Source organism: Cajanus cajan, chromosome 8, assembly GCF_000230855.2.
Source record: "Cajanus cajan strain Asha chromosome 8, NIPB_CcT2T_4, whole genome shotgun sequence".
NCBI lineage: Eukaryota > Viridiplantae > Streptophyta > Magnoliopsida > Fabales > Fabaceae > Cajanus > Cajanus cajan.
The window spans coordinates 29,128,161-29,153,353 of record NC_138524.1 but is presented as its reverse complement, the minus strand read 5'-3'; the positions used below and the strand labels follow the sequence as shown (position 1 = coordinate 29,153,353).

Genomic DNA, 25,193 nt, shown 5'->3' with positions numbered 1-25,193 from the left:
TTTTGAAACTAGAACGACTCGTTCTGGTTGCACTCTTGGTGTGTAAATTTTGTACCTGGAACGGGCCGTTCTAGATGCAAAATTAACACACCAATAGTGTAACCAGAACAGGCCGTTCTGGTTCCATAATTTCTCGTGCACGAACAAAAACTACAAAGCATTTCAAACACTAGATTTGGTAATATTGTCAATGGAGATTGATAACTTCAATTGTTAAACATTTGGGCTATACAATGTATCATTAAGGACGATGCAGTGTATCACTAAGGACAATGGTAGCAGGTTTTATTTCATTGTTAGTCAAATTGGAGTTAACCACTTACTACCAAATTGACACTATACAGTCAAGGATGAAATGAAACGGTGTTTCCCCTTGAAGTCATTGACGATGTACCCCAACAATAACAACCTGTTCTTGAGGAGGTACAACTTGAATTTTTGTGGTTTAGGGTTTCCCTTCAGCGTTACCTAGATGATTTCTTTTCTCAGTAATTTCTTTGAACTTTTTTAGTATATGTTATGATCTGAATTTTTATTTTCAGTTTCTGAAATTTTGTTTTCAGTTTCTAAACCATGTTTCTTTCTTTAAATTTATGATATGTTATGAATTTTTGTTTTCAATTTTTGAATTACATTGCGACATTTTGGTCAAGATTTTAAACTGGATAAGTTCAAATCAAAGAAGGATTTTGGAAGGTCTTATCTTATTTGATTTTTTTTAGTTTTATTCATAAATGAATATTAATTTATTATATTTTTTATTTATTGTATTTTTATTAATATATATATATATATATAACAAAAAAATACAATAAAAAGTATGAAGTTGGCGTTCTGAAACGGGCCGTTCTGAATCCACAACGGCCCGTTCTAATAGCAGAACGTCCCGTTCTAGTTTCATAACGGCCCGTTCTGATGCACTCATGTTGTGTTAAATTTGCATTTGGAACGGCCCGTTCCAATTGCAAAATTAACACATAACATGAAATTTGGCATTCACCTATGCATCTATGTGGCATCCACCTGACATCCACGTGACCAATAGTTAACTCCGTTTAAATCATTTGGACGGAAGTCCCAAATTGCAATAATTTAAATTATTGGGGACTAAATTAAAACTAAAAATTAAAGTGGGACTAAATTAAAACAAAAAAAATATTATAAGGGACCAAATAAGGGTTTTAACCTTTTATTTTTTATATTTATTTATAAATAAAATATTTATTTATTTTAATATAGGATAAAATAGTAACTTTAATTTTAAAATTGTTCATAATATTAGACTTACATATCTGCATGTTCCATTTTTATGTTTTAAAATTGGTCACTAGCATATAAAGAGGAATACAGCTACGTTCACAATTTTTATCATAGGATTGATTTTGATATTAACTCCCATGTTCACAATTTTTTTTAATAGAAATCAATTATAATATTAACTTCCACTTTTACGTTTTTAAAATGGTTAGGTTCATGGTATACAACCTCATTTCTCTTCCGTATATTATACGTAGAAAATTGATAAAATTAAAAAAAAAATTGTGGTTAACTTTGGAATAATGAGATAAATAAATAAATAAATTAAAATATTAAAAATAATTAAATAAATTATTTAAGAGATAATAATATTTAATATTTAAGTTATTATTTTATAAATTATTTAACATAAACAATATTTTATTTTATTTTATTTCAATATAATATCAAAATGATAACTTTAATATTAAAATTGTTCACAATTTTACATTCATATAACTACAACATCCTACATAACTTTTGATGTTTTCTTATTAACTTTTATGTTTACTATTTTTTATTAACTTCCACCCTTTTTATTAAAAAGACTCCATTTCTTTTAATTTTTTTTAATGTGACTTTTACATTTATAGAGAAACTTTAAATATTTAATTCTCTCTACAATTAGGTTCTCTTTTTTTCTCTTTACAATTTTACTTTTTTATTTGACTGCATCAACTCATGTACATTTCAATTATTCTCAATCAATTGGTACTTGTTGTAGCTTTCCAATTTTGAACTTCCTAAATCAATAGGCTCATACCATTACTATTTCACATAAAGTTTTACCGTGAGTATCTTTCATCTAACTATTTTTATATTTCATTTCTTTTCACATATTTTTATATTTCATTCTTTCTATTTTTTGCGCTTAATTTTTCCTACATTTTTATGCATTTGTAGAGGAGTCTCAAATGCTTAACTCTCTCTCTCTACAATTAGGTTCTCTTCTTTTTTCTCTACATTTTAACTTTTTCATTTAATTGTGCACCAACTCATGATTATCTCTAAAATATTTTTTTTAATGAATATTAGTATAGATAAAGTTAAAAATGTCTACGAGTCCTATGTAAAACAGGATCTACATTGTAAATGAAGTATAACTTCTATTAATAATGTAGAATTGCAATGTCAATTCCAAAGAGCTCAAAATTTTCAAAATGCTATCAGAATGATCTAATTTTCAATTGTCTACTCCAAGTACATGTACACATTGTAATTCATGGTTATTTTATAATGATTCATGCGACACATGTTGCTTTACGAGAAGGTTTCATTTTCACATGTTAGTATTCTTTAAAAATTGCTAGGAATTTATTTAGACGCTTGGTCTAAAGAAAGACATTTTAGGCAACATATTAAAAATTATAATCATATTCTTTCGTTCAGATCACTTAGTGTTCATATTGATAAAGAAAAATTTCATGCAACTAGACGTGATATATATAACTTTCATGTGCAACGAGCTATATATCACAATATAAGAGGATTTTATCAAGATGAGGGTTCCAGGCCACATTTCTTGCAATTGTACATCTATGATACACATGAATTGCAAAATAGGATGTTGGAAAACCCTCAACTACATCAAGCCATGGTTTATAAATTACAACAAATATCACATCATTACAATCCTATGGTACATGTATTTAGTCAACTTGCATTACGTCCAAACATTCACGAGTGTAGTTTACTCATTAAAGAGCATCTTATTAATCAATCACAATATAATTTCCCAACTACTTCACAAGTTGCAGTAGTTATTGTCGGTGGAGATATCAATAATAGTTGGATAAGATATCAATGTGGTTAGACATGATTGAAATTTAATGAAGATTCAAGAAATTATGGAGTATTATGATCCTTTTCAATATCCTTTATTGTTTTCTTTTGGAACATATGATTGGGACCTTAACGTGAACAAAATATCTCATGTCAAAAATATTACAGTTACATGATACAGGCACTTACCATTTATTTTGTCTCTATTATCAAAACCCTAATTTTGATATAAATAATATAGTCAGGGTTTGATTCTTCATAAATTCGTCCCAATGTTCAATCTATATTATTAAATTTATCCTCCTAGACTATTACCGAACACCATTTTAGCCATTGCGGGAGAGGAACATTTTAGAACTTCCAAGTGGTTTTATATTTTTAGATGATTTTGTCTCATTAGATAAAGTTCCTTTCTTCCATGGACAAAAAACTTCGACATAATAGAAGGCGAAATTCTTTATATTCTGATTTCTATAATGTATGCAAAATGTTTTCTTGTTGAAATAAATAAAAATGTATACATCATTTTACTTATGGACTAGAAAAAACAGATAACTTGCAATTCAAAACTCAATAATCCTATGACTCAGATGAAATAACATAATACATACAACTGTAATGGTTATCAAACCTAATCAAAAATAAAACTTTAAATATTAAATATGTTTAAATTCGTCACAAATGGGACAATATTTATTTTTAATCATAAAAAAAAAGCTACCATTTTTAGTCTCCCATTTATAGAAATGAATCATGTGTGAGCTCTTTTTTCCATAAACGAGAAACAAGGACCAAACTTAATACATTTCCAAATCTGAGGGATTAAAAGAAAGCACCTTTTTTCAATCAACTAAAAAAATTGTTATTTGTGTATTAATAGGAACTAAAATATATGTAACCCAAATCCAACACGTATATTAGTTTTCTAAAACATATCGTAATCAATTCAATTCAAATCAAATTGAAAATCCTAATATGACAATATATTTCTAAAACACAATCATTTAACAAACAAAATATTTCTAAAAAAAAAAGTAAAATCCTTAAATAAGAGTAACAAAAAATTATCTTAATTCATTTAGAATCAAAAGGCTGAAGGCTCCCTTATGCATAAAAGGGCAAGCATTCCCGGTCCCAAGTCAATATCCATGATAGAGGATCATCAACACGATTCTTCAACAAATATCTTATCAAATACAAGTTGAACTGCAGCCAAAAGTCATGCAACAAGAAATGACATTAGTATGAGTTTAACTCACCAACGGTTGGTGTAAAAACTTTTTCAAACTATCATCCAAGTCCAATCATGTGTTTGCCACATCCATATTCCATGATAGGTACCAGAGAATGAAAGGAATAAAAAAGAGCAGATTCCAAAGTACTATATTTTTAAGATGAAGTCAGGCTTGTATCAAGGTGATATCAGATCCTGAGTTTCTGAAACAGAAGTAGGAAATGCAGAGCAATAAATAAATAATAAGAAATCAAGTCTAGGCAATTTGAGAGTCCCAATTTTTTCTCCCAATGGTCCAACTAATTCCAGCCTACCTCACTTCTCCACACTCCTCTTAACACCCCTTTACAACCAAATCACACACTCACCCCAGTCACCTCCCCTCCAGCTCAACACTTAGTTACATTTAGTTCCATACCGGAGACTCCCCTTCTTTATTTCTGTTTTCATCTTAGGGATCTTATCCTTGAACTATACAAAAGACAACATATCTTAAAAGTTAAAAATGTTTTATTGTACTAGAGTATCTATATTTTTTCTTGCCTCCCCCTACCCTCAAAACAAAGTGCGGAACATCTGTACAAATTAATAAACTATCCATTTTGTTCCATTTTCTATGTTTTACATATTTGCTTGTCCTAAAATAGGTTAGCACAAGGTCAGAACCTTCAGTAGACAACTTCCACCATTGTCTTAGAAAATTGGGTAAATTACATAAGCACTCCTTGAGGTTTTGTAAGATTGAACAGACACTCCTTTTTTTACCCCTACAATAACCCCTCTTAATTGTTTGAAAATAGTTACATTAGCACCTCTTAGACATTACATTAACCCCCCTTAATTATTTAAAAAACATTACACTGCAACTCTTATAGTGAGGTTACTGAACATTAAAAAAACAAGGGGTGTCAATGCAATTTCAGAAAATCTGAGTGTCAGTGTAATTTACTCTAAAAGTGTTCATAATTACAAAGATCCTAGTTACATATTAAATCATAAAAAATAAAAGGAATAAATCCTAAGAGATCATCGAGGATACTCTAAAATATTATAAGATATAAAAATTAAATTACCAGATATTTCTTAGATTTTCTAACATTTTGTTTCACATAACAATTATACTTGCAGTTCTAGTCATGCTTCCCCAAGTCTCAAATTTTACAAACTCCAATTTAGTTCAGAACAGTTGAATCAAATTTGACATCTTATAAGTAAAACACAGTGTATAATAGTAGATTCTATTCATTAACAACAAAGTAAATGTGAACTTCAAATTCAAAATATTAATACTTCAATGGTGATCTAAGGATCATGAGTCCTAGAAGCATATAGAGGTCTAACTCAAGTCTCAAAATGAATCATCCTTAATGATTATATAAGCCTTACATAAAATTATTAAAGTAATGGTGTGGACAAGCATATACATTCTTTTAATTGGTAATGACAAAAAAATCACTTCTACCCCATAGATAACTTTAGCATACCTTCCTCAGTATGGAGATTGGGTTGATCAACCAAGAGTTGCTGAAGTGCACCAAGATCACTGCCACTGCAATGCAGTTAATGCAAAGTAACCCATACAGCACAAAATAAAACATTGGACACCACCAACAGAAGTACAGGCATTAGAAAATGAAAAACAAGCATTGTGAATAAAGTACATGATAAATCTTGGTATCTTTGTGCATATAGAAATGGATGCAAGTGTAAATGAATACATAGATCACTATTTTGCATCTTTGCCTTTGTTTTCTTTTTCTTAGTCCTTGTTGCATTTATTTTATATCATAAGCTCTCCTAAACACTTACACAAGTGCTTATGTCATAATATGTTATAAATAAGTTCTTCCAAACAGACCCAAAGTTCAGATGCCAGTCTATTTGCAAACTAGTAGTCGGAAATGTCAAAAATAGAAGAAATTTGGCTGAGTTGGGTTTCTTTGATAAGGATCTTGATAGAAAAGATTTTGATGCTAAATTTTTCACACCTTCACCTCACTGATGATTCAGATCTCTTCTTGGAGGAATATAATTATATCTTTGTGAATGTTTTACTTCTGATTATTATACCAAGTTTATGGAGGCCGTTTAATTGGTTTGAATGGGGATAAGAAATTTCTTCTTTTAAATGCCTTTGTGAGACTCTCATTTACTTTCTCACATTTATAGTCAAAGAAACAAAATGCACACGAGCACGCTCAAGCATGGACATACATGTAACAGCCCAATTTTCACAGTTTGTACAAAGGCCCAAAGCCCAATAAGGATGATTTAGTAGCCCAGAACGGGCCGTTCTCAAACTGGAAAGGGTCATTCCAAACCACTAAACTTGCCTACAAATCTTAGTTGAGAACGGGGCGTTCCAAACGATCAAAATGGCTTATAACCCTAGTTGGGAACGGGATGTTCTGATTTAAGAACGGGCCGTTCCAAACATGGCCGTTATGGGTTAAAATGAAACCCCAGAACGGGCCGTTCTGGTTTTAGAACGGGCCGTTCCGGATTTGAAACGGGCCGTTCTGGCCATTCTTAATGCCTATAAATAGCACGCTCTGACACTCCCAAAAACACACTTTTCAATTCTGACTTCTTTTCCTTCTACATTCTCTGAAGACCGAGGGGAACCTAGAAGAGGAGACCAACCAGATCCTGCTCTAGTTTCAACTACTACCTATCGAGGTACGGGGGAAAAGAGAATTAATTATATGCAAAGTTACATAAGGAATTGGGTAGAGGAGGAATCCCGTAGGATTATGGGTAATTTTATAATTATTTCTGTTTGAGAAATTGATGATCCCATTAGATTTTGCATGTATTGAGAATTAGGAATATGCCAATAATTTGTAAAAATGATGGTCTGGGAGAGAGAACGAAATCATAGAAAAGTGCCTCTGAGTTAGGTTTTGGAAAAATCAGGGGTTTTACTATTTGAGTTAAGATTCTACAGAATTGATGATTCAATCAGGTTTTATATTAATTTATAAATGTTATTGTTATATTATTTGGTAAAATTGGTGATCTAGATATGGAATGTGGTTTGATGCCTTCGTACAAATGTATACATTATATCTACTATTTTAATATTGAATTGATAACATGATGTGGCGAATGGTATGTTATGACTTAATTGTTCAATTAATTATGATGCGAGTATGTGGACATGAAATGAGATGTTGTGTAGAATGCGAATGTGATGTGATTGTGGTTCCTCACACTTATGACCAGGGGTGGCACGACTTTGGGTAAGTGATGCTACAGGGGTGGCGTGACCTTGGCATAGTGTGGGATGTGTGAGGCAACTAATACGTATCACTTATGTCAAGGGTGGCACGACCTTGGGCAAGAAATGCTACATGGGTGATGTGACCTTGGATAACATGTCAGGGATGGCACGACCTTGGGCAAGATATGCTACAGGGATGGCATGACCTTGGCATAGTGTTAATTGCAAGATTTGTGATGGATTGGTGTGATTGTGAAATTGTGATGTGAAGTTGATGCATGATTGATAGAATTATGATATGTAGAAATGATTGTAAATATTTCATTATGTAATGAGTTATGATGAGATTATATTATGGTGTGTTTGTATGTGCTTTACATATAGATTTTTTTCTTTTCTCACCGTATAATTTGTGGATGTTTTAGGTGAGGAAGATCCGGCTTTGAGTGACATCTAGAATGCCAACAATTGAATTGTGGGTGTGCTCTGATATTGTGACATCGGGGCAAAGGATTCTAGGATATAAATTTTTATATGTATTTGGAGTTGTACCTTTTCTTTTGAAAACAATTTGTAAACTCTTAAGTTTTACTTTCCAAGTTTTATTTTCAATTATTTTGGATATTGAAGAACAATTATGAAGGTTTTATGTGAACCCTTCTACCAACGTTGAAAATTTTATTCTTTAGTTTATTTACATTGTTACAATATATATGTGTTAGGGTAGTAAGGGTGTCACATTTAGTGGTATCAGACAGGTCGATCCAATCGGCCTTGAGTTATGAGTCTACTATGCTTGTTTGGTAGATGAATGATGGAATGAATTGATTGTGGAATTTATTGATATGCTAGTATGATGATTGATTATGTTTGTTGTTATTTAATTGTGTGTACTCTAACAATGTTTTGTTTTATGATGAGGATAATGATGATGATGATATTTCCCTTGTGTTGCTAGTGTTGTGCTTACTTGTGTATTGTTTTCTCAGAATTTGGCTGAAAGACTTGATATAGCTTAGTTGATGCAATTCATGATTGCTTATTTGTTTTGATATTTCTTGCTAACATAAGAAGTAGTGGTTGAGTGGTATCGCTCGTGTTGCAAGCATATGTGCCAGTAGTAGTGGACGAAGCCTTGTACTAACCAACTAGAACTATTAGAACCTTGGATGTGGGTGAGACATTGATTTGTCGAGTGTATTAAGAGTTTACGATTGGTGGTGTTTCTGAAATCTATAATTGTAGAGATTGAATCCAAGGAGGTTGTATGTTGAGAATTGGAGTTTTGGTATTCTTAAGGAGAGATTGAAGTGTTGATGATTTCTGGAGTTTGATGCTTGCATGTTGACTTTTTACGGTTTAGGTTGCATGTGGATTTTATTTCGGTTTCTAAGTCTTTTGTGCTGAATATGTGAGTTATTTTGGTTTAGGATTGTAGTAGGAAGCTTGGATGAGTTTGAAGTGAAAGGAGCGAGTTTGGAAGGGTTGAGGTATTTTTGTGGCCTTAGATGTTGATACACTATTGTTGTCTGGTGTAGGAGATGTTTTCGCTGCAGTTTTGTTGTACCAGTATGAGTATCGTATGGACATAATTAGATTTAATCTTTAGGAAAGTTGAAGCCTTGGATGTTATCTTTTCAGTGGAACTGGAATCAGGAAAAACGGAGGTCTAGAACTCCAGTTATAGTTGCTTGGGTGATCAAAGGTCTAACTATAAGTGCTGAATATATCTGTTGTGGTTTTGAATATTTAGCTAAGAAGATGATCTTTTTAGAATCTCATGTCTTCATAAGAGTTGTAGCTTATTCTCTTAGTCTTCTTATGTGATAGGTTTGAGACCATATGGATGAGTATAATTCTTTATGTATCATTTTCTTTGACAGTTATTGAAGGGATATGTATGTTATCATGATGTTTTTGAGTTATTAGGCAATGCAAGGATAAAACTGATTTGGTTATGATATTTTGAGGCCTTGTCATATGGATTGAAAGGTTGTTTAAGGTTGTATGATGCTATGTGGTAAAGTTGGTTCATGTATATGCTATATGAAGTAAACGGTGATTGATTCGTACATGCTTAGGGATGGTATGAAGATTTAAAGTAGGTATTCTAATATGATTTGATATGCATTTATGTTGATATGAGGATAGATGACCTTATGAATCAATTAGTGAATGTTTGTGTGTTTAGTGAGATTAACCTTAGGATGTGATATCATCATATTGGAAGTTGAGAGTGAAGATGTATCCAAGATAGTTTTACGCTAAGTTATCTAAATATGATTTTTGGTTATATGAAGTGAGTTTTCTAGGCCCTATAAATTCTAGGGGAGGTATAACATATATCTACCTAAGGTAGAAGTTGTGCTTAATGGGAGATACCAAAAGTCAATTAGTGAGGTTAGGAGTTTTCTTGGGATAGTTTATAGAAGATTTATTGAGGAAATTTCTAAGATAACATTACCTTTGACTAGATTGACTAGGAAGAGTGTTGTCTTTGTGTGGGATAGTACGTGTGAGAGTAGTTTCCAAACTTTTAAGGAAAGATTGACTAGTGTGTCAATGTTAATATTACCGGATTTTGGTAAGTCTTTTGTGATGCTTCTAAGTTGGACTTGAGAGGAAATACCTTACCCATGACTTTAAGTTAGTGGTTGTAATATTTATACTAAGATTTGGAGACACTACCTATATGATTCTAAGCTTGAGGTATTTAGTGATCATAAGAGCCTTAAATATCTTTTGATCAAAGGAGTTGAATATGAGACAAAGGAGATAGTTGGAATTTCTTAAGGAACAAGATTTTGATCTTATTTGTTATTTGGGCAAAGCCAAGGTGGTGACCGATGTTTTGAGTAGGAAACCTTTATATTTATCTTCCCTTACCTATATGGATCTTTTGGCTCAAATTAGGGGTTTAAGTTTGACTGGTGAGATTACTCCTAGTAATGTGAAACTGGGTATCCCTCAAGTAACAAGTGGATTGTTGAAAGAAATTGGAAAAGCATAATTAATTGATTCATTTTAGTGACAAGATATGAGGCTATAGAACATGGTAATGGATAAGAGGTTGCCTTAAGTATAGATGGAGTGGTAAGACTTTGAGACCGAGTATGTGTAACTAGTGAACTTATGCTTAAGCGCTTGATCTTTGGAGAGAGTCATAAAAGTAAAACTAATATTGTGGCAGATGCCTTGATTAGGATGACCATTTACCTATCATCTTTGATGATTTAAGGGTTGAATTTAATTGAGGAGGTTAGAGACTTAGGCGTGATGTGTGAGCTCACCCTTAAGAGCATTGGATTGAGTATGTTGGAAAGGACTAATAGATTAATGGATGAGATTAGAGAAACCCAAGAGTTAGATCCTTTCTTAGTGAACCAAGTGAAGAGGATTGGTAGAGATATAAATAGCCTTACGAGTGGAAGTTGATGAGGTTTTGGGGTTCAAGGATAGAACCTATGTGCCTAGTAATCCCGAATTAAGGAAGATAATCTTAGAGGAAAGACGTAAGAGTATTCTTAGCATTCATTTAGGAGCTACTAAGATGTACCAGAGTGGCGCAACGGAAGCGTGTAGGTCTAAGATGAAGAGAAGAGTAGAGGAATTTGTGTACTCGTGTGAAGTATGCCAAAAGTCTAAGATAGACTCACCAAGTTTGCTCAACTTACCCTTATTGATATTAGATATTCTTTAGAGAGATTGGTAGAGATGTACCTTCGTGGGGTAGTGAGGTTATATGAATTTTCCTACTAGTAAGAGGACTGAAGAGACTATGACTTACGAATTAGCAAGCAAGATGCGAGGAGCCTACCTATTTATGTTTTCAGATGAATTTCGGGGACAAAATTTTTAAAAAGAGGGGAGAATTATAACAGCCTGATTTTCACAGTTTGTACGAAGGCCCAAACCCCAATAAGGGTGATTTAGTAGCCCAGAATGGGTCGTTCTCAAACTGGAACGAGCCGTTCCAAATCACTAAAATTGCCTACAAATCTTAGTTGAGAATGGGACGTTCCAAACGACCAAAATGGCTTGTAACCCTAGTTGGGAACGGGTCGTTCTGGTTTAAGAACGGACCGTTCCAAACATGGCTGTTATGGGTTAAAATGTAACCCCAGAACGGGCCGTTCTGGATGTGAAATTTTACACATGACAAAGAGTCCAGAACGAGCCATTCCGAATTTGAAACGGGCCGTTCTGGCCATTCCTGATGCCTATAAATAGCATGCTCTAGCACTCCTAAAAACACACTTTTCAGTTCTGACTTCTTTCAGTTCTGACTTCTTTTCCTTCTACATTCTCTAAAGACCGAGGGGAACCTAGAGGAAGAGACCAACCAGATCCTGCTCTAGTTTCAACTACTACTTATCGAGGTACGGGGTAAAAGAAAATTAATTATATGCAAAGTTACATAAGGAATTAGATAGAGGAGGAATCCCGTAGGATTATGGGTAATTTTATAATTATTTCTGTTTGAGAAATTGATGATCCCATTAGATTTTGCATGTATTGAGAATTAGGAATATGCCAATAATTTGTAAAAATGATGGTCTGGGAGAAAGAACGAAATCGTAGAAAAGTGCTTGTGAGTTAGGTTTTAAAAAAATTAGGGGTTTTACTATTTGAGTTAAGATTCTACTAAATTGATGATTCAATCAGGTTTTATATTAATGTATAAATGTTATTGTTATATTATTTGGTAAAATTGGTGATCTAGATATGGAATGTGGTGTGATGCCTTTGTACAAATGTATACATTATATCTACTGTTTTAATATTGAATTGATAACATGATGTGGCGAATGGTATGTTATAACTTAATTGTTCAATTAATTATGATGTAAGTATGTGAACATGAAATGAGATGTTGTGTGGAATGTGAATGTGATGTAATTGTGGTTCCTCATACTTATGACCAGGGGTGGCACGACCTTGGGTAAGTGATGCTACAGGGGTGGCGTGACCTTAGCATAGTGTGGGATGTGTGAGGCAATTAATACGTATCACAGGGGTGGCACGACCTTGGGCAAGAAATGCTACATGGGTGACGTGACCTTGGATAACATGTTAGGGATGACACGACCTTAGGCAGGTGACGTGACCTTGGATAACATGTCAGGGATGACACGACCTTGGGCAAGATATGTTATAAGAGTTGCGTGACCTTGACATAGTGTTAATTGCAAGATTTGTGATGGATTGCTGTGATTGTGAAATTGTGATATGTAGTTGCTGCATGATTGATAAAATTATGATATGTAGAAATGATTGTAAATATTTCATTATGTAATGAGTTATGATGAAATTACATTGTGGTGTGTTTGTATGTGCTTTACATATAGATGTTTTCTTTTCTCACCGTATAATTTGTGGATGTTTTAGGTGAGGAAGATCCGGTTTTGAGTGGCATCTAGAATGCCAACAATTGAATTATGGGTGTGCTCTGGTATTGTGACATCGGGACAGAGGATTCTAGGATATAAATTTTTATATATATCTGGAGTTGTACCTTTTCTTTTGAAAACAATTTGAAAACTCTTAAGTTTTATTTTCAATTATTTTGGATATTGAAGAACAATTATGAAGGTTTTATGTGAACTCTTTTACCAACGTTAAAAATTTTATTCTTTAGTTTATTTACATTGTTACAATATATATGTGTTGGGGTAGTAAGGGTGTCACAATACATACATAGTCAAAGGAAGGAATAATATAAAGGGCAAATACAAATACACAATTATGACTTCTGAATGGTTAGACTATAGCATTGGTATTTTCATACCTGGGGTTTAAGGCCATTTCTGATAGTGCTGAGATCAATGATGATTTTAACAAATACCTATATCAAAAGAAAAAACTAGTAACTAATTTTTCAAAAACTAAATAATAATAATAATAAGAATAATAATAATAATAATACAGAAAAAATGGTGTTATCAAAAGTAAAATCAATGAAAAATAAAAAATATAAAAACTTCTGCACAGAACTTTTAAAGAAAAAAGTTACATTCCAATATCGATGATCATTTTTAGAGATTAGTAGTTGTTTCACCCAACCAATAATAAAGATTGATGAGTAAAGAAAACAAAGAACCATTTCTTTTTTAGTTTTCAAAAACTTCTTTCCCATAAATGAAACTTAATTTAATTGGTCAGAATTAGGCCAAATGTTCTTATACAGTACCAGATATGGATGCATAACAAACTTTAAGTGAAGGAAGCAGAGTAATTGCATTCAGTGACGTGTTTCTCAGAACTTGAGAATGACACCCGTATTGGGTATTGATAACTCCATTATAGAATTTTATCCTCATCATAAAATCTCCAATTCTCCAACGCTAAAAGACTGGTAAAATATTTGGTTTAGGGGACAAGGTGGGGCAGAGTAGAACACATTGACATGCAACCCTTCACACTGCATCATTAGAATAGTTTCAGTTATGGTGAGTAGAGGTTGAGCCAATTAAAAATTCACCATTAACATTAATGACCTAGCTCTAACTACTAAGTGCCATTTGGTTTGGATCAACAAACTTGAAAAAACATGTCACAAGGCAGTCCCAACTCACTTTTCCTCAAAGGAAAAGCTTTAAAATTGACAACATATGTGTCATACCCAATGCCCATACCCGAGTAAAATCGGTCCACGACTATCCAAAGAGTACAAAGTCACACTTTGAAACTCCACTTGACTATTCAGTTAAAATATGTTCCTACCCTTTATTTTTCTGTCAGTTCCTTCAACCAATTTATGCTACCAAAAGGTTGAAAAACTGCTATGGAAGTGGAACTCTTTATAGATCACTAAAGACAAGGTGTTTCATCTGGCATTTTAGAGGACATATTTCTTACTGAAATAGAGCTAAGTTAGATGAATATGGTAACACTTGAATTACATTTTATTTATTTATGGTAGAGGTAAAGAGCTTTTTCCATCTTTTATTCCCTTTTTTCACTTCTTTTGATTAAACAAGGCCTTAAGATGCTACATATATACATATATATATATATATATACTACAAATCTACATTCTTCTTTTCTCTTGAAAGAGAGTTAAAATGGAGGAAATATGGAGTTGGAAAAAAACATAGTTTCTAAGCTCCATAAATAAAATGTAATTCAAGTGTTACCTTGATCATTAGACTTCCTGTCAATCTTCCAAGTTCTTGTATCATAGCATTTGATGCATTAAAAATTAAGTCAGCATTAATGATTTCTGGGTTATCTATAAGCACAGAATAGTATACATTAAGAAAAAGTCCCAAACATTATTGCTTACTCAGAGTTGTAAATCTCATGTATAAAGATCAGGCTATCCAAGCAATAAATAAGAGTAGGTTTGATGCCAACTTGCTGCTGCAGTTGTTTCATGGTCAGGTGAGAATAACTGCCTTTCACTAGTTGTCTACTATCATGGTGAATTTTGTCAAGAGATAAGACAATACAATGAAATTCTTCCCTGAAAGTTCAAATTCAATTTTAAAGAAATAAGTCACGAAAACAAACAAATCATCCCTAATTATCATTAGGGCTCATAACCTTGATCATAAAAGCAGAACCAAAAAGCAATATTAAGAACATCTAAAGAAGGATAAAACCACAGTAAGTGAAAAACTAATAGATTGAGATCAAGCTTATTATTTAAATGAGGCAAGCCCAAACTTAACAAAATCGACATAACTGCTCATGAGTAGCTCATTTATTTAAATTAATGAGTATTTTCTAGCTTTTGTTATTTATATATTCATTATGTAAATATGTACAATTTTGTTCAGAACATTAAAATTAATTTTGAAGTTTATTTTTTGTAGTCAATAAGTTATGAAATTTTTATTTATTAGATTATGTAAATATAATAGTTTAGTTTAGATTGTTTGAATTTCATAAACCACATGTTAAGCACATATTTCTATATGTTAATTATGATTTAGTATTAAAATATTTATTAAATACTAAATTAATAAAGTTAAAAAATAGATTTAAAACATCATAAAAACAGAATTATGTTATAAATGAGCTAAACAAGTGAAACTCAAGCTTCATTTTTTTTAAAACAAGCTTAAGGTTAAGCTTTCTGATAGACTCATTTATTTTTGCAAGCCAAGCCTAAACTCCAAGTGTTCAACTCGGCTCGACTTGTTTATACGTTAGAGAAATATAACCAACTGTTTGGTACTTATATCTTTATCTTAAGTAGACATGATTCACAAATATAGAAAACAATTCCAAACTGGAAAGATGATAGTGCATTAGCCATAAACTTAACGTGCCTATCAGTATTACATATCACTTTAGATATCATTGTCAGAACATCTTGGCAATAAAAATCAAGTGATAGTGAACTTGTTTAATACCATTCCCAAATTGAAAAGATTGCATAATAGAAACTCACAAAGTCTTTCTCATGGAAACCAAAATGTTCCTGAAAGATTCAAACTGCTTTTCCAAAAGAGCATCTCTGGTGCCACTGACACAATTTAGAACTCCATAATTGTTTGAATTTTGAAGCACCTGCTTACAATCAGAATTCATACAAGTTACTTCAAGCCACCTAGTGATTTCTGAAATCAGAACTACAACATTGACAATATCAAGGTCAAGGAAGAAAATAGGGTAACAAAATAAAAACTACAGTAAATGTAGAAGTCAGATTACCTGCAACCTTTCAACAATATGGGAAGCATTCCTAAACTGTGAAATTAAGCAGGATTGAAGCTCATTCCATTTGTTCATTTCTTCCCTAACTTTTCTGAATTTTGACTGAAATTTTTTCACTATCTCTTCCATTGTCAAACCTGAACTGACCATCTACAAGGAATCAACAAGCCTCATACCTTACACAGGAAAAAATAATTGTAAGTTACAAATCCATGCATGTCACTCAGGCCAAGTGTGAACAATTTCTAAAATAATTAAAGACATTAACCCTGTTTATTAACCAAAAAACAAAGGAGGATATTATTAGTAGGACGATGAAAATTTGTACAGCCACATTGAGAGCTATGGAAGAGAAGCAGATTCAGTGCATTCATGCGTTCATAAATCAACACTGTTGGATGAAAAGTTAATGGTTTAAATTTCATATGCATATTTTTTAAATTTGATTGACGGGATAAAATATGATTTGTCTGATCTTCATCCAATGGATTACAATTAGCTGACTGTGTGGACGTGTTAAATTCCAAGGAGTCCAAGTTATTGGGGGAAGGGAGCACAATGCACAAAATAAATGAAGAAATTTAAACAGGCTTCAAAATAGCAAAAAGAAAACCATTCATGTTTTGTGGGATATTAAGTCATGAAATCTGAGACAATACTATACTTCTAACCAATGGGGGTTAGTGTCTCACAACTTGACCAACCAAGGTTGTAATTCTCGTTGAGGGAAGTATCCACATTAATGTCCAACAGATTCTCAAAAAGATTGTTTTGAAAGGAGAATAATAGTAGAGAACCAAAAGAAATACTATACTTCTAACCACATTTAACAATAAATAAAGCATTTCAGCTCTCTCTGTGTCCTTTTAATTCACCATAGATTATATTAGTGTGTGTTTACTTTCTCAATCAACAATATTTGCTAAGAAAAGTTAAGGCATGCGACACATGTGAACATTAATGAACTCATGAAAATAAGTACATGGTGTTATTGAATAGAGGATTGGAAAAACCTTTTTGATTATGCAAAACTGGGGAATGGATTTTACGCACTTCTGTTTTGTGATTTCCCTTTGGTCTTCTGCACGCTTCTTTGCTGCATGCTTTTCAGTGGGAATGAGTTTCTCGAAGGTGAAGTGAGTTCAGCTTGTCAATTCATTGTTTTCTAAGAGAAATTAATGGTTAAGAATAAAGAAAGTGTAAAACTGTCATTTTCTGGATGTTGATTTTCTTTTTTCATTTTCCCTCACTCATGTTACAGAAGTCATGTTCATTTTCTCTCCACTTTCCACATGTAGATCTCACTCTCATTTAAAATTTAATTTGATTTAAATTTTGATTTGAATTTAGTCAGCTAAAGCTTACAAAGAAATAAAGTGGAGCATTGTACTCACTAGACACAGACACAGAGGAATCGAAAGCAACTCATCCACAAGAAATGAGCTCATAGTTAGCTTGCTTTTATTCTCCTCTTCAGTTGCCTAGGCATAGAGATACCTTGCCAATTAGGATGAACTGATGAAGTAATGAATAAAAATGTCGCCTTATAAGCAATAAATAGTAAAAATTTGAAGACATACACGCTTAAAGAAAGGAAGGCATATTGACATATGAAAGGAGCAATCCAAGAAATAAATAGCAAATACTTACATATAAGCCAACACCAACTGAAGACCAGCACCAGACCCAAATGAACATCCAAATCCCACACTAAACCTATAAGTTGAGTCTTTAAGTGACACCTAAAGTTTTGAACAGAATTAGTTTCTTTTTATTATTTAATATCAATGTTTTGATCATTACATGGTTAATCCCTTTGTGTAGGGAAAATAATTTCAAGGTTATTTATTTATATAAAGTTCTTCACAAGATATAGTTAATAGGGACTAGTAAGAATTGGAACTGTGATATAGCAACCAAACTATATCAATGTTTGCTCCATAAGTTCTTCTGATTTTGTGATTTTGTCATCTATCTAGGTTAGTGGTTACCCAAGCAATTGGGGGCATGGCTCTTGTGGAGTGATCCTAGGAACTTCCATTCTAACCACCTCCTTCCTGAAGAATCTCTTTTACATTAAAGGCTCAGCCTCGTATATAAATGGAACTCTTCATGCCTCTCAAACCAATTGGAACCAGGTAACCTTGTTTAGTGTCTAAATATTTGGAACAATAGAATTGGAATATGAAGCACCAACCATTTGATCAAGTGTCACTACTGAAAGATGAAATAAAATATAAAAAAAGAACACAACAGTGATAGTGCCTCAACTTTCATTGTATTCTAAATCAAGTTCCCTAATGCAATACAATACAAGGATACAACTAGATAATAAACAATTAAAAAAAATAAAAAGGGAAGAACTAAAATCATTATTCTGGTATCTGTGTGAAAGAAATTAATCTTAGTTAATGTACAAAAACAATCTCAATTACAAATGAAATTTAACCCAGTCCAATGATGAGTTACAACAATTCTAACCGAAATTTAACATCTCAGTTTTTATAATTTGATACCTAATCCAAAATAAGAGATTCATCTCACTTTCAAATTTTTAAGCAAGACAAGGCACACGTAACAGAAACAAAAATTAGTGGCAAAGCTGAGTACCATTAAGGGACGGGATTAGTGAACCTGACATGTATAGCTTAAGAACACGATTATCAGTTTTTCTCAAAACTGGTTTGCTCATATGCTTATCTTCTGAAAATGGTTTATGAAATGGTTGGTTAAATTCAGTTAATTGATTGAGTTCATGAAATGGTTCACAAAATAATTCAAACGGAACACATAGATTTCCTTCACACCAAAAATGGGTGAGTTCGATTAAATTCCCAATTTGTTGAAAAGAAAAACCCTAGAAAGAGATGTACCTGGCGGACGAAAGGGTTTGCACTTTGTCATTGTAGTGTTGCTTCTGTCAATGGGTTTTTGCTAATTAATGTTTAATCAAGATAACAATATCAAATATTGTTGTTTAATTTGGAGAGAGATTAATTAGTGCGATAAACTAATTCCAGGGTTTAATTATAAAAATAATAAAAGATTAAGGAGCTAATCATAATTTTTTTAATTTATAAACTTAATTAAATCTTTTTAAAAAAATATAGAGACATAAATAAAAATATGTTGTAATATTTATTGTTCCCTTAAGAAAGTAATTATTAAATTTATAATTTAAAATGAATTCCATTGTTTTGAAATACATATTTGTGTACGAAATAAGCATGTTTTTTTTATCAACCTTTGTTGATAAGCATAAAAGTTATTAACTCATATTACAGGAGCTTGAGGTTGTACAGGACATCAATATTTACCTGTTACATGTTTTGAAATATTTATTTTTTCATCGATGAAGTAGTATTATAATTTTCATTGATGAAGTAGTATTATAAAAGAAATTTTTATTTAGTTGATGAATGATGATACTTGTTGCCCGAGAGGGTAAATGTCTTAAATTTCATAACTAGTATTTTAGAAAATATATTAGATTGAGATTTTGAAAGATAATTTTAGTGTGGAAAAAATTTTGTGAATTTTATAGATTTTAAAAGATGTTGTAAAAATTTCATAATTTTTAAGATTTTTTTTTAAAAGATTTAAAATTTGGATTTTAATTAAGATTTTATAATTTAGATTTTAATGAATTTTGATGATATATATTATAAGATTTTAATAAATTTTATGGATTTCACAAAAAAAAATGTGGATTTATAATACTATAATATCTAATAAAAAAATATAATATAAATAATTAAAAAAATTAAACAAATACGATTTTTTTATCTTTTGATAAATTATTGCTTCTATATAACTATAATATCTTTCTAACTAACATTTCTTTGCATATTTAAAATTATATTAGTCATTTTTTATGCACTTGAACAATATGTTTAAAATTGTGATCTTTATTAACTAGTAACAATAAAAATGAAGATTCACCCATTAATTCAATTCAAAATTCATCTGAACGACATTTTTTGTGTAACACCCCAGTTTTCATACTTTTATGGAGGGTAATTTAGTAATTTTTATAAATTTATAGGGGTGATTTAGTAACCCAGAACGGGTCGTTCCCAAATTGGAACGGGCCGTTCCAAAATGTTAAAATTGCCTACAAATCTTAGTTGGGAACGGGGCGTTCCAAACCACCAAAAAGACTTGTAACCCTAGTTGGGAACGGTTCGTTCTGGTTTAAGAACGGGTCATTCCAAACATGGTCGTTATGAGTTAAAATGTAACCCAGAATGGGCCGTTCTGATTTTAGAATGGGTCGTTCTGGATGTGAAATTTTACACATGACGAATGAGTCCAGAATGGGTCGTTCCGAATTTGAAACGGGTCGTTCCGGCCACACCTGATGCCTATAAATAGAACGCTCTGGCACTCTCAAAAGCACACTTTTCACTTTTGACTTCTTTTATTCTACACTCTCTGAAGACTATGGGGAACCCAGAGAAGGAGACCAACTAGATCCTGCCCTAGTTTCAGCTACTGCTTATCAAGGTAGGGGGAAAATAGGAGATTTATGTGTAGAGTCACATGAGGGAATGGGTGGAGAAGAGTTCATGTGAAATTTTTTAATAATTTTATAATTGTTTCTGTTTGGAGAATTATTGGTATTATGAGATTCTGTATGTGTTAAGGATTATGAATATATAATTAATTTGTAAAAATGATGATCTGGGAGGGAGAACAAAATTGTAGAAAAGTGCTTGTGAGTTAGGTTTTGAAAAAATTGGGGGTTTTACTATTTGATTTAATATTCTATTAAATTGGTGAATTAATTGGATTTTATATTAATTTATAAATGTTATTGTTATATTATATGATAACAATTGATGATCTAGATGTTGACTCATGGTGAATTGCTTGAGGAATATGTGAACCATTATTTTGCGTGGACTTATCTATATTGTGTATGTGATGCAAAATTAACTTAAGGACTGTGGTGTGATGTCTTGGCACAAATGTGTACATATTGTATCTACCGTTTTTGTAACGACCCGCCATGGTCTCTACACTTAGTGGAATCGCACTACTACTAGTGAACTAAGGAAAATATTAAATTGGATAACTCATACATACAGGTATAGATAAGAATAAAAATAACCAAATTCTTTAAATACAAAATAAAATGTCATATATGTACAGTTATCCCAAAAATAATATTCCCTAGTGCCGGTCAAACAGACAAAAATCGCTACCCAAAATGGTAACCCTAACACGAGGATCAAACTCCCCGTCTCGCAGCGGTCACCTCGACTCCAAGCTAGCCCTGACCTGCTCCCATACCAAGTATGATCATCGCAGTTCCACCACATGGAAACAGAAGGGTAAGCTAGAATTCACAAATGAATCATAATAATTTATACTACACAATCGTATTCATAGAGTCACACCATACACTCTATCCAATACTACTCATGCATAAAATACAATCCACCAATCATGAAGTCAAACACCACACTTCATCATATTAATAATCATGCAATAAATGCATCTCATGACAGATATCAATGCATATCAATCATCTAATGCGTCGTCACGCATACACCTAGGAGATCTCCACAACAATAGAGCTGTATAAGTGACATTCCATCCTACCGAAACCACCCCAACCGTTCTCACGCCCAATGCGCCCGCTCGGTCACAGCTAAACAGGATATATAATCCTCCCTCGGGTTTACTCGGATGATGTCACTTACACAATTGGAAGTCCAGATCTACCGTCAGGTATAGCACAGCTGGGTACGGGCTTACCACGACCTTGGCATGCATTAACCAAGTCAATTGTGGAGTTCGCCCACCGACTATCCGCAAGGATCCACGCACCTTCCCGAGTACTTGGTTAAGGGAAATAAACCTCTATTAGGAATCTCACACACATCTCCAATGTCATCAAAGAAATTGAAGCCAGAGTAGATACATACAAAACAACGTGCCCTGCAGACACCAACAACCCAATCTCCCCACACAATCAACAAAAATAAATGAATGTGTGGCACCAGAATCAAACAAAAATAAAACATCCTCACCTGCTGCCTTCCCTTTCCCCTTCACCAAGTCTGATGAAGTGGAAGCCTCTGCACCTGATAATGTAAACACTCTCCCCGCAGTTGTAGGTCTGGGTGGCCTCAGGGCACTCCTAGATGAAGTCGGCAGTGTCTGACAATCTCTAGAGATGTGGCCTGGCCTACCACATCTGAAGCAAACATTCCCCGGATGAGAACAATCTCTAACCATATGTGCTCTTCCACATCTGTAGCACCGCACCGACTGTGCTCCACCCTGAGAAGTAACAGGTCGAGGTCCCCTACTAACAGCTCCTCTCTGAAACTGTACAGGTCTGTCATAGGGTCCCCTCTACTGGCCTCCCCTCTTGAACTCTAGCAGCCTTACCACTGCTACTACCACCCTCCAAACTCTCAACAGTCTTTGCCTTCTCAACCAAGGCAGGAAACTCCACTATAGACATAGGGACTATGACCCTCTTCAGCTCGTGCCTCAATCCCTCTGCAAACTTTCTACATCTCCAAGCCTCAGATATGGCCTGAGAGTAAAAACGAGCTAAATGCTCAAACCTCATAGCATAATCTAGAACAGACAGGCTCTCTTAATGCAATCCCTATCAACAGGTACACTCCTGTTCTCTAACATTTGTTTGGTGTCTCTCCACCAGTACTCAGCCTCGCCTGCCAGTATACATATTGCATAGGCCAACTTCCTTTCCTCAGAAGATCTCAAAACACTGAAGATCTTCTCCATCTCACACAACCACTAATATGCCACATCAAGATCTGAATCCCCCTTGAACTGAAGAAGCTAACATCTCCTGAACTCTGCCTGAGAGACCACCGGTCTAGCTGCCTCAACCGCAGCTCTACCCACCTCCACTGAGCAAAGTAAGCACTTTACTATTGCATCACTATGGCCATCATCTCCATAGTTCTAGCGATCTGATCAAACTGAGGTCTCATCATACTAAAAGAATTCAAACATTCTTTTACTAACACTTTACCACTACAACTCACCAAAATTAACACATATCAAAGATATGACACAACAGAAACATAGAAGGATCACTCCCCACAGAGCATCCTAACAGACTCGACCGTCTCTGATACCATAAAAGTGTAACGACCCGCCATGGTCTCTACACTTAGTGGAATCGCACTACTACTAGTGAACTAAGGAAAATATTAAATTGGATAACTCATACATACAGGTATAGATAAGAATAAAAATAACCAAATTCTTTAAATACAAAATAAAATGTCATATATGTACAGTCATCCCAAAAATAATATTCCCTAGTGCCGGTCAAACAGACAAAAATCGCTACCCAAAATGGTAACCCTAACACGAGGATCAAACTCCCCGTCTCGCAGCGGTCACCTCGACTCCAAGCTAGCCCTGACCTGCTCCCATACCAAGTATGATCATCGCAGTTCCACCACATGGAAACAGAAGGGTAAGCTAGAATTCACAAATAAATCATAATAATTTATACTACACAATCGTATTCATAGAGTCACACCATACACTCTATCCAATACTACTCATGCATAAAATACAATCCACCAATCATGAAGTCAAACACCACACTTCATCATATTAATAATCATGCAATAAATGCATCTCATGACAGATATCAATGCATATCAATCATCTAATGCGTCGTCACGCATACACCTAGGAGATCTCCACAACAATAGAGCTGTATAAGTGACATTCCATCCTACCGAAACCACCCCAACCGTTCTCACGCCTAATGCGCCCGCTCAGTCACAGCTAAACAAGATATATAATCCTCCATCGGGTTTACTCGGATGATGTCACTTACACAATTGGAAGTCCAGATCCACCGTCAGGTATAGCACAGCTGGGTACGGGCTTACCACGACCTTGGCATGCATTAACCAAGTCAATTGTGGAGTTTGCCCACCGACTATCCGCAAGGATCCACGCACCTTCCCGAGTACTTGGTTAAGGGAAATAACTCTCGACCTCATACCCCGCTCCAACACTAGCTAAGGACTTAGAGGAGACTCACCCAACCCAGTGGCCTATCTGAGCACCACTCTCCCAAATCCAGTGGCCTCCCAGAGCACCACTCTCATATATCAGTGGCCTATCCAAGCACCACTCTCAAGAGACTCTATGTGAGCTCTTCCAGTTCGAAAATATTTTTCCTCTCCTCAAGTCCTAGGCTAGACTCATGCCATAGGCATCACATGCAATCATGCATCATACATCATAATGGTCTGCCCACCATCATGATCAACAATCATACACATGTCATAAGACATCACATGCAATAATGCATCATACATCATAATGGTCTGCCCACCATTATGATCAACAGTCATACTCATATGAACATATACGCATGTCATATCATATTCAAACATTCATACGTATCATCACAAAACATACATATGAATCACACCTCACCATACATCATATATCATACATACATGATCTAAAACTTCAACTTTAAACATGCATAAGCATCAATTCATTCATAAACTTATTCACGCTCGGCGTAGCCTGAGCTCGCCCAGCCTAATCCCAGCCTGAGAGTCCCAAGACTCATCCACGCCTAGCGCATTCAACCTGCGCCCGGCCTAAATTCCAGCCTGAGAGTCCCAAGACTCATCCACGCCTAGCGCATTCAACCTGCGCCCGGCCTAAATTCCAGTAACAGAGTTCACAAACTCTCATCCACACCAACAAATCCAGCCACATGCAAACACAAAATACAATGCATAGGCTCCATACAACTTAAATAAACCTAGAATCAACATGCACCCATCTGATGCATCAAATTCACCAGAAACCCCATTTTTTTCCAAGACTTTGAACAATTAGCGAATTCTCCGATCCAGCCATGGATCCTCAACTTTCATGCATCAATTGAGTTTCTAAACTCACATGCAACTTAAATAACAAACATTCTAGCTTCCCTTACCTGAAGGTTGGCTAAGAATG

General features: G+C 33.8%; 1 protein-coding gene across 34 annotated transcripts; it reads right to left on the bottom strand.

The window, feature by feature from the left end:
• Nucleotides 1–3,971: 3,971 nt before the first annotated feature.
• LOC109803937 (uncharacterized protein At5g43822) lies at nt 3,972–19,195 on the bottom strand. Of its 34 annotated transcripts, none has more exons than XM_029272526.2 (11): nt 19,073–19,142; nt 18,191–18,354; nt 17,850–17,941; nt 17,594–17,714; nt 17,213–17,364; nt 16,197–16,375; nt 15,934–16,052; nt 14,821–15,000; nt 14,672–14,706; nt 5,797–5,861; nt 3,972–4,284 (listed from the first exon to the last, which is right to left on the bottom strand). In XM_029272526.2, the coding sequence occupies exons 6-11, from the start codon at nt 16,347–16,349 to the stop codon at nt 4,183–4,185; spliced, it is 654 nt and encodes a 217-aa protein (XP_029128359.2). In that variant the 5' UTR covers nt 16,350–16,375; nt 17,213–17,364; nt 17,594–17,714; nt 17,850–17,941; nt 18,191–18,354; nt 19,073–19,142; the 3' UTR covers nt 3,972–4,182. The 34 variants fall into 34 exon arrangements, 33 of the variants coding, with proteins under 33 accessions (XP_029128359.2, XP_082918005.1, XP_082918004.1 ...); XM_083061879.1 differs by having other exon boundaries at nt 17,594–17,696; XM_083061878.1 differs by having other exon boundaries at nt 17,594–17,680.
• Between the last annotated feature and the right edge of the window lie 5,998 nt (nt 19,196–25,193).

What these genes read in the sequence shown, in the direction of transcription:
- LOC109803937 (XM_029272540.2), bottom strand. Translation starts at nt 16,349, where the DNA reads ATGGTCAGTTCAGGTTTGACAATGGAAGAGATAGTGAAAAAATTTCAG. An exon ending in CAGGAAGTCTAATGATCAAG is followed by an intron (nt 5,862 to 14,671) that starts GTAACACTTGAA and finishes ACTGCATTGCAG; the next exon opens with TGGCAGTGATCTTGGTGCAC. An exon ending in CAATCTCCATACTGAGGAAG is followed by an intron (nt 4,285 to 5,796) that starts GTATGCTAAAGT and finishes TTTTGGCTGCAG; the next exon opens with TTCAACTTGTATTTGATAAG.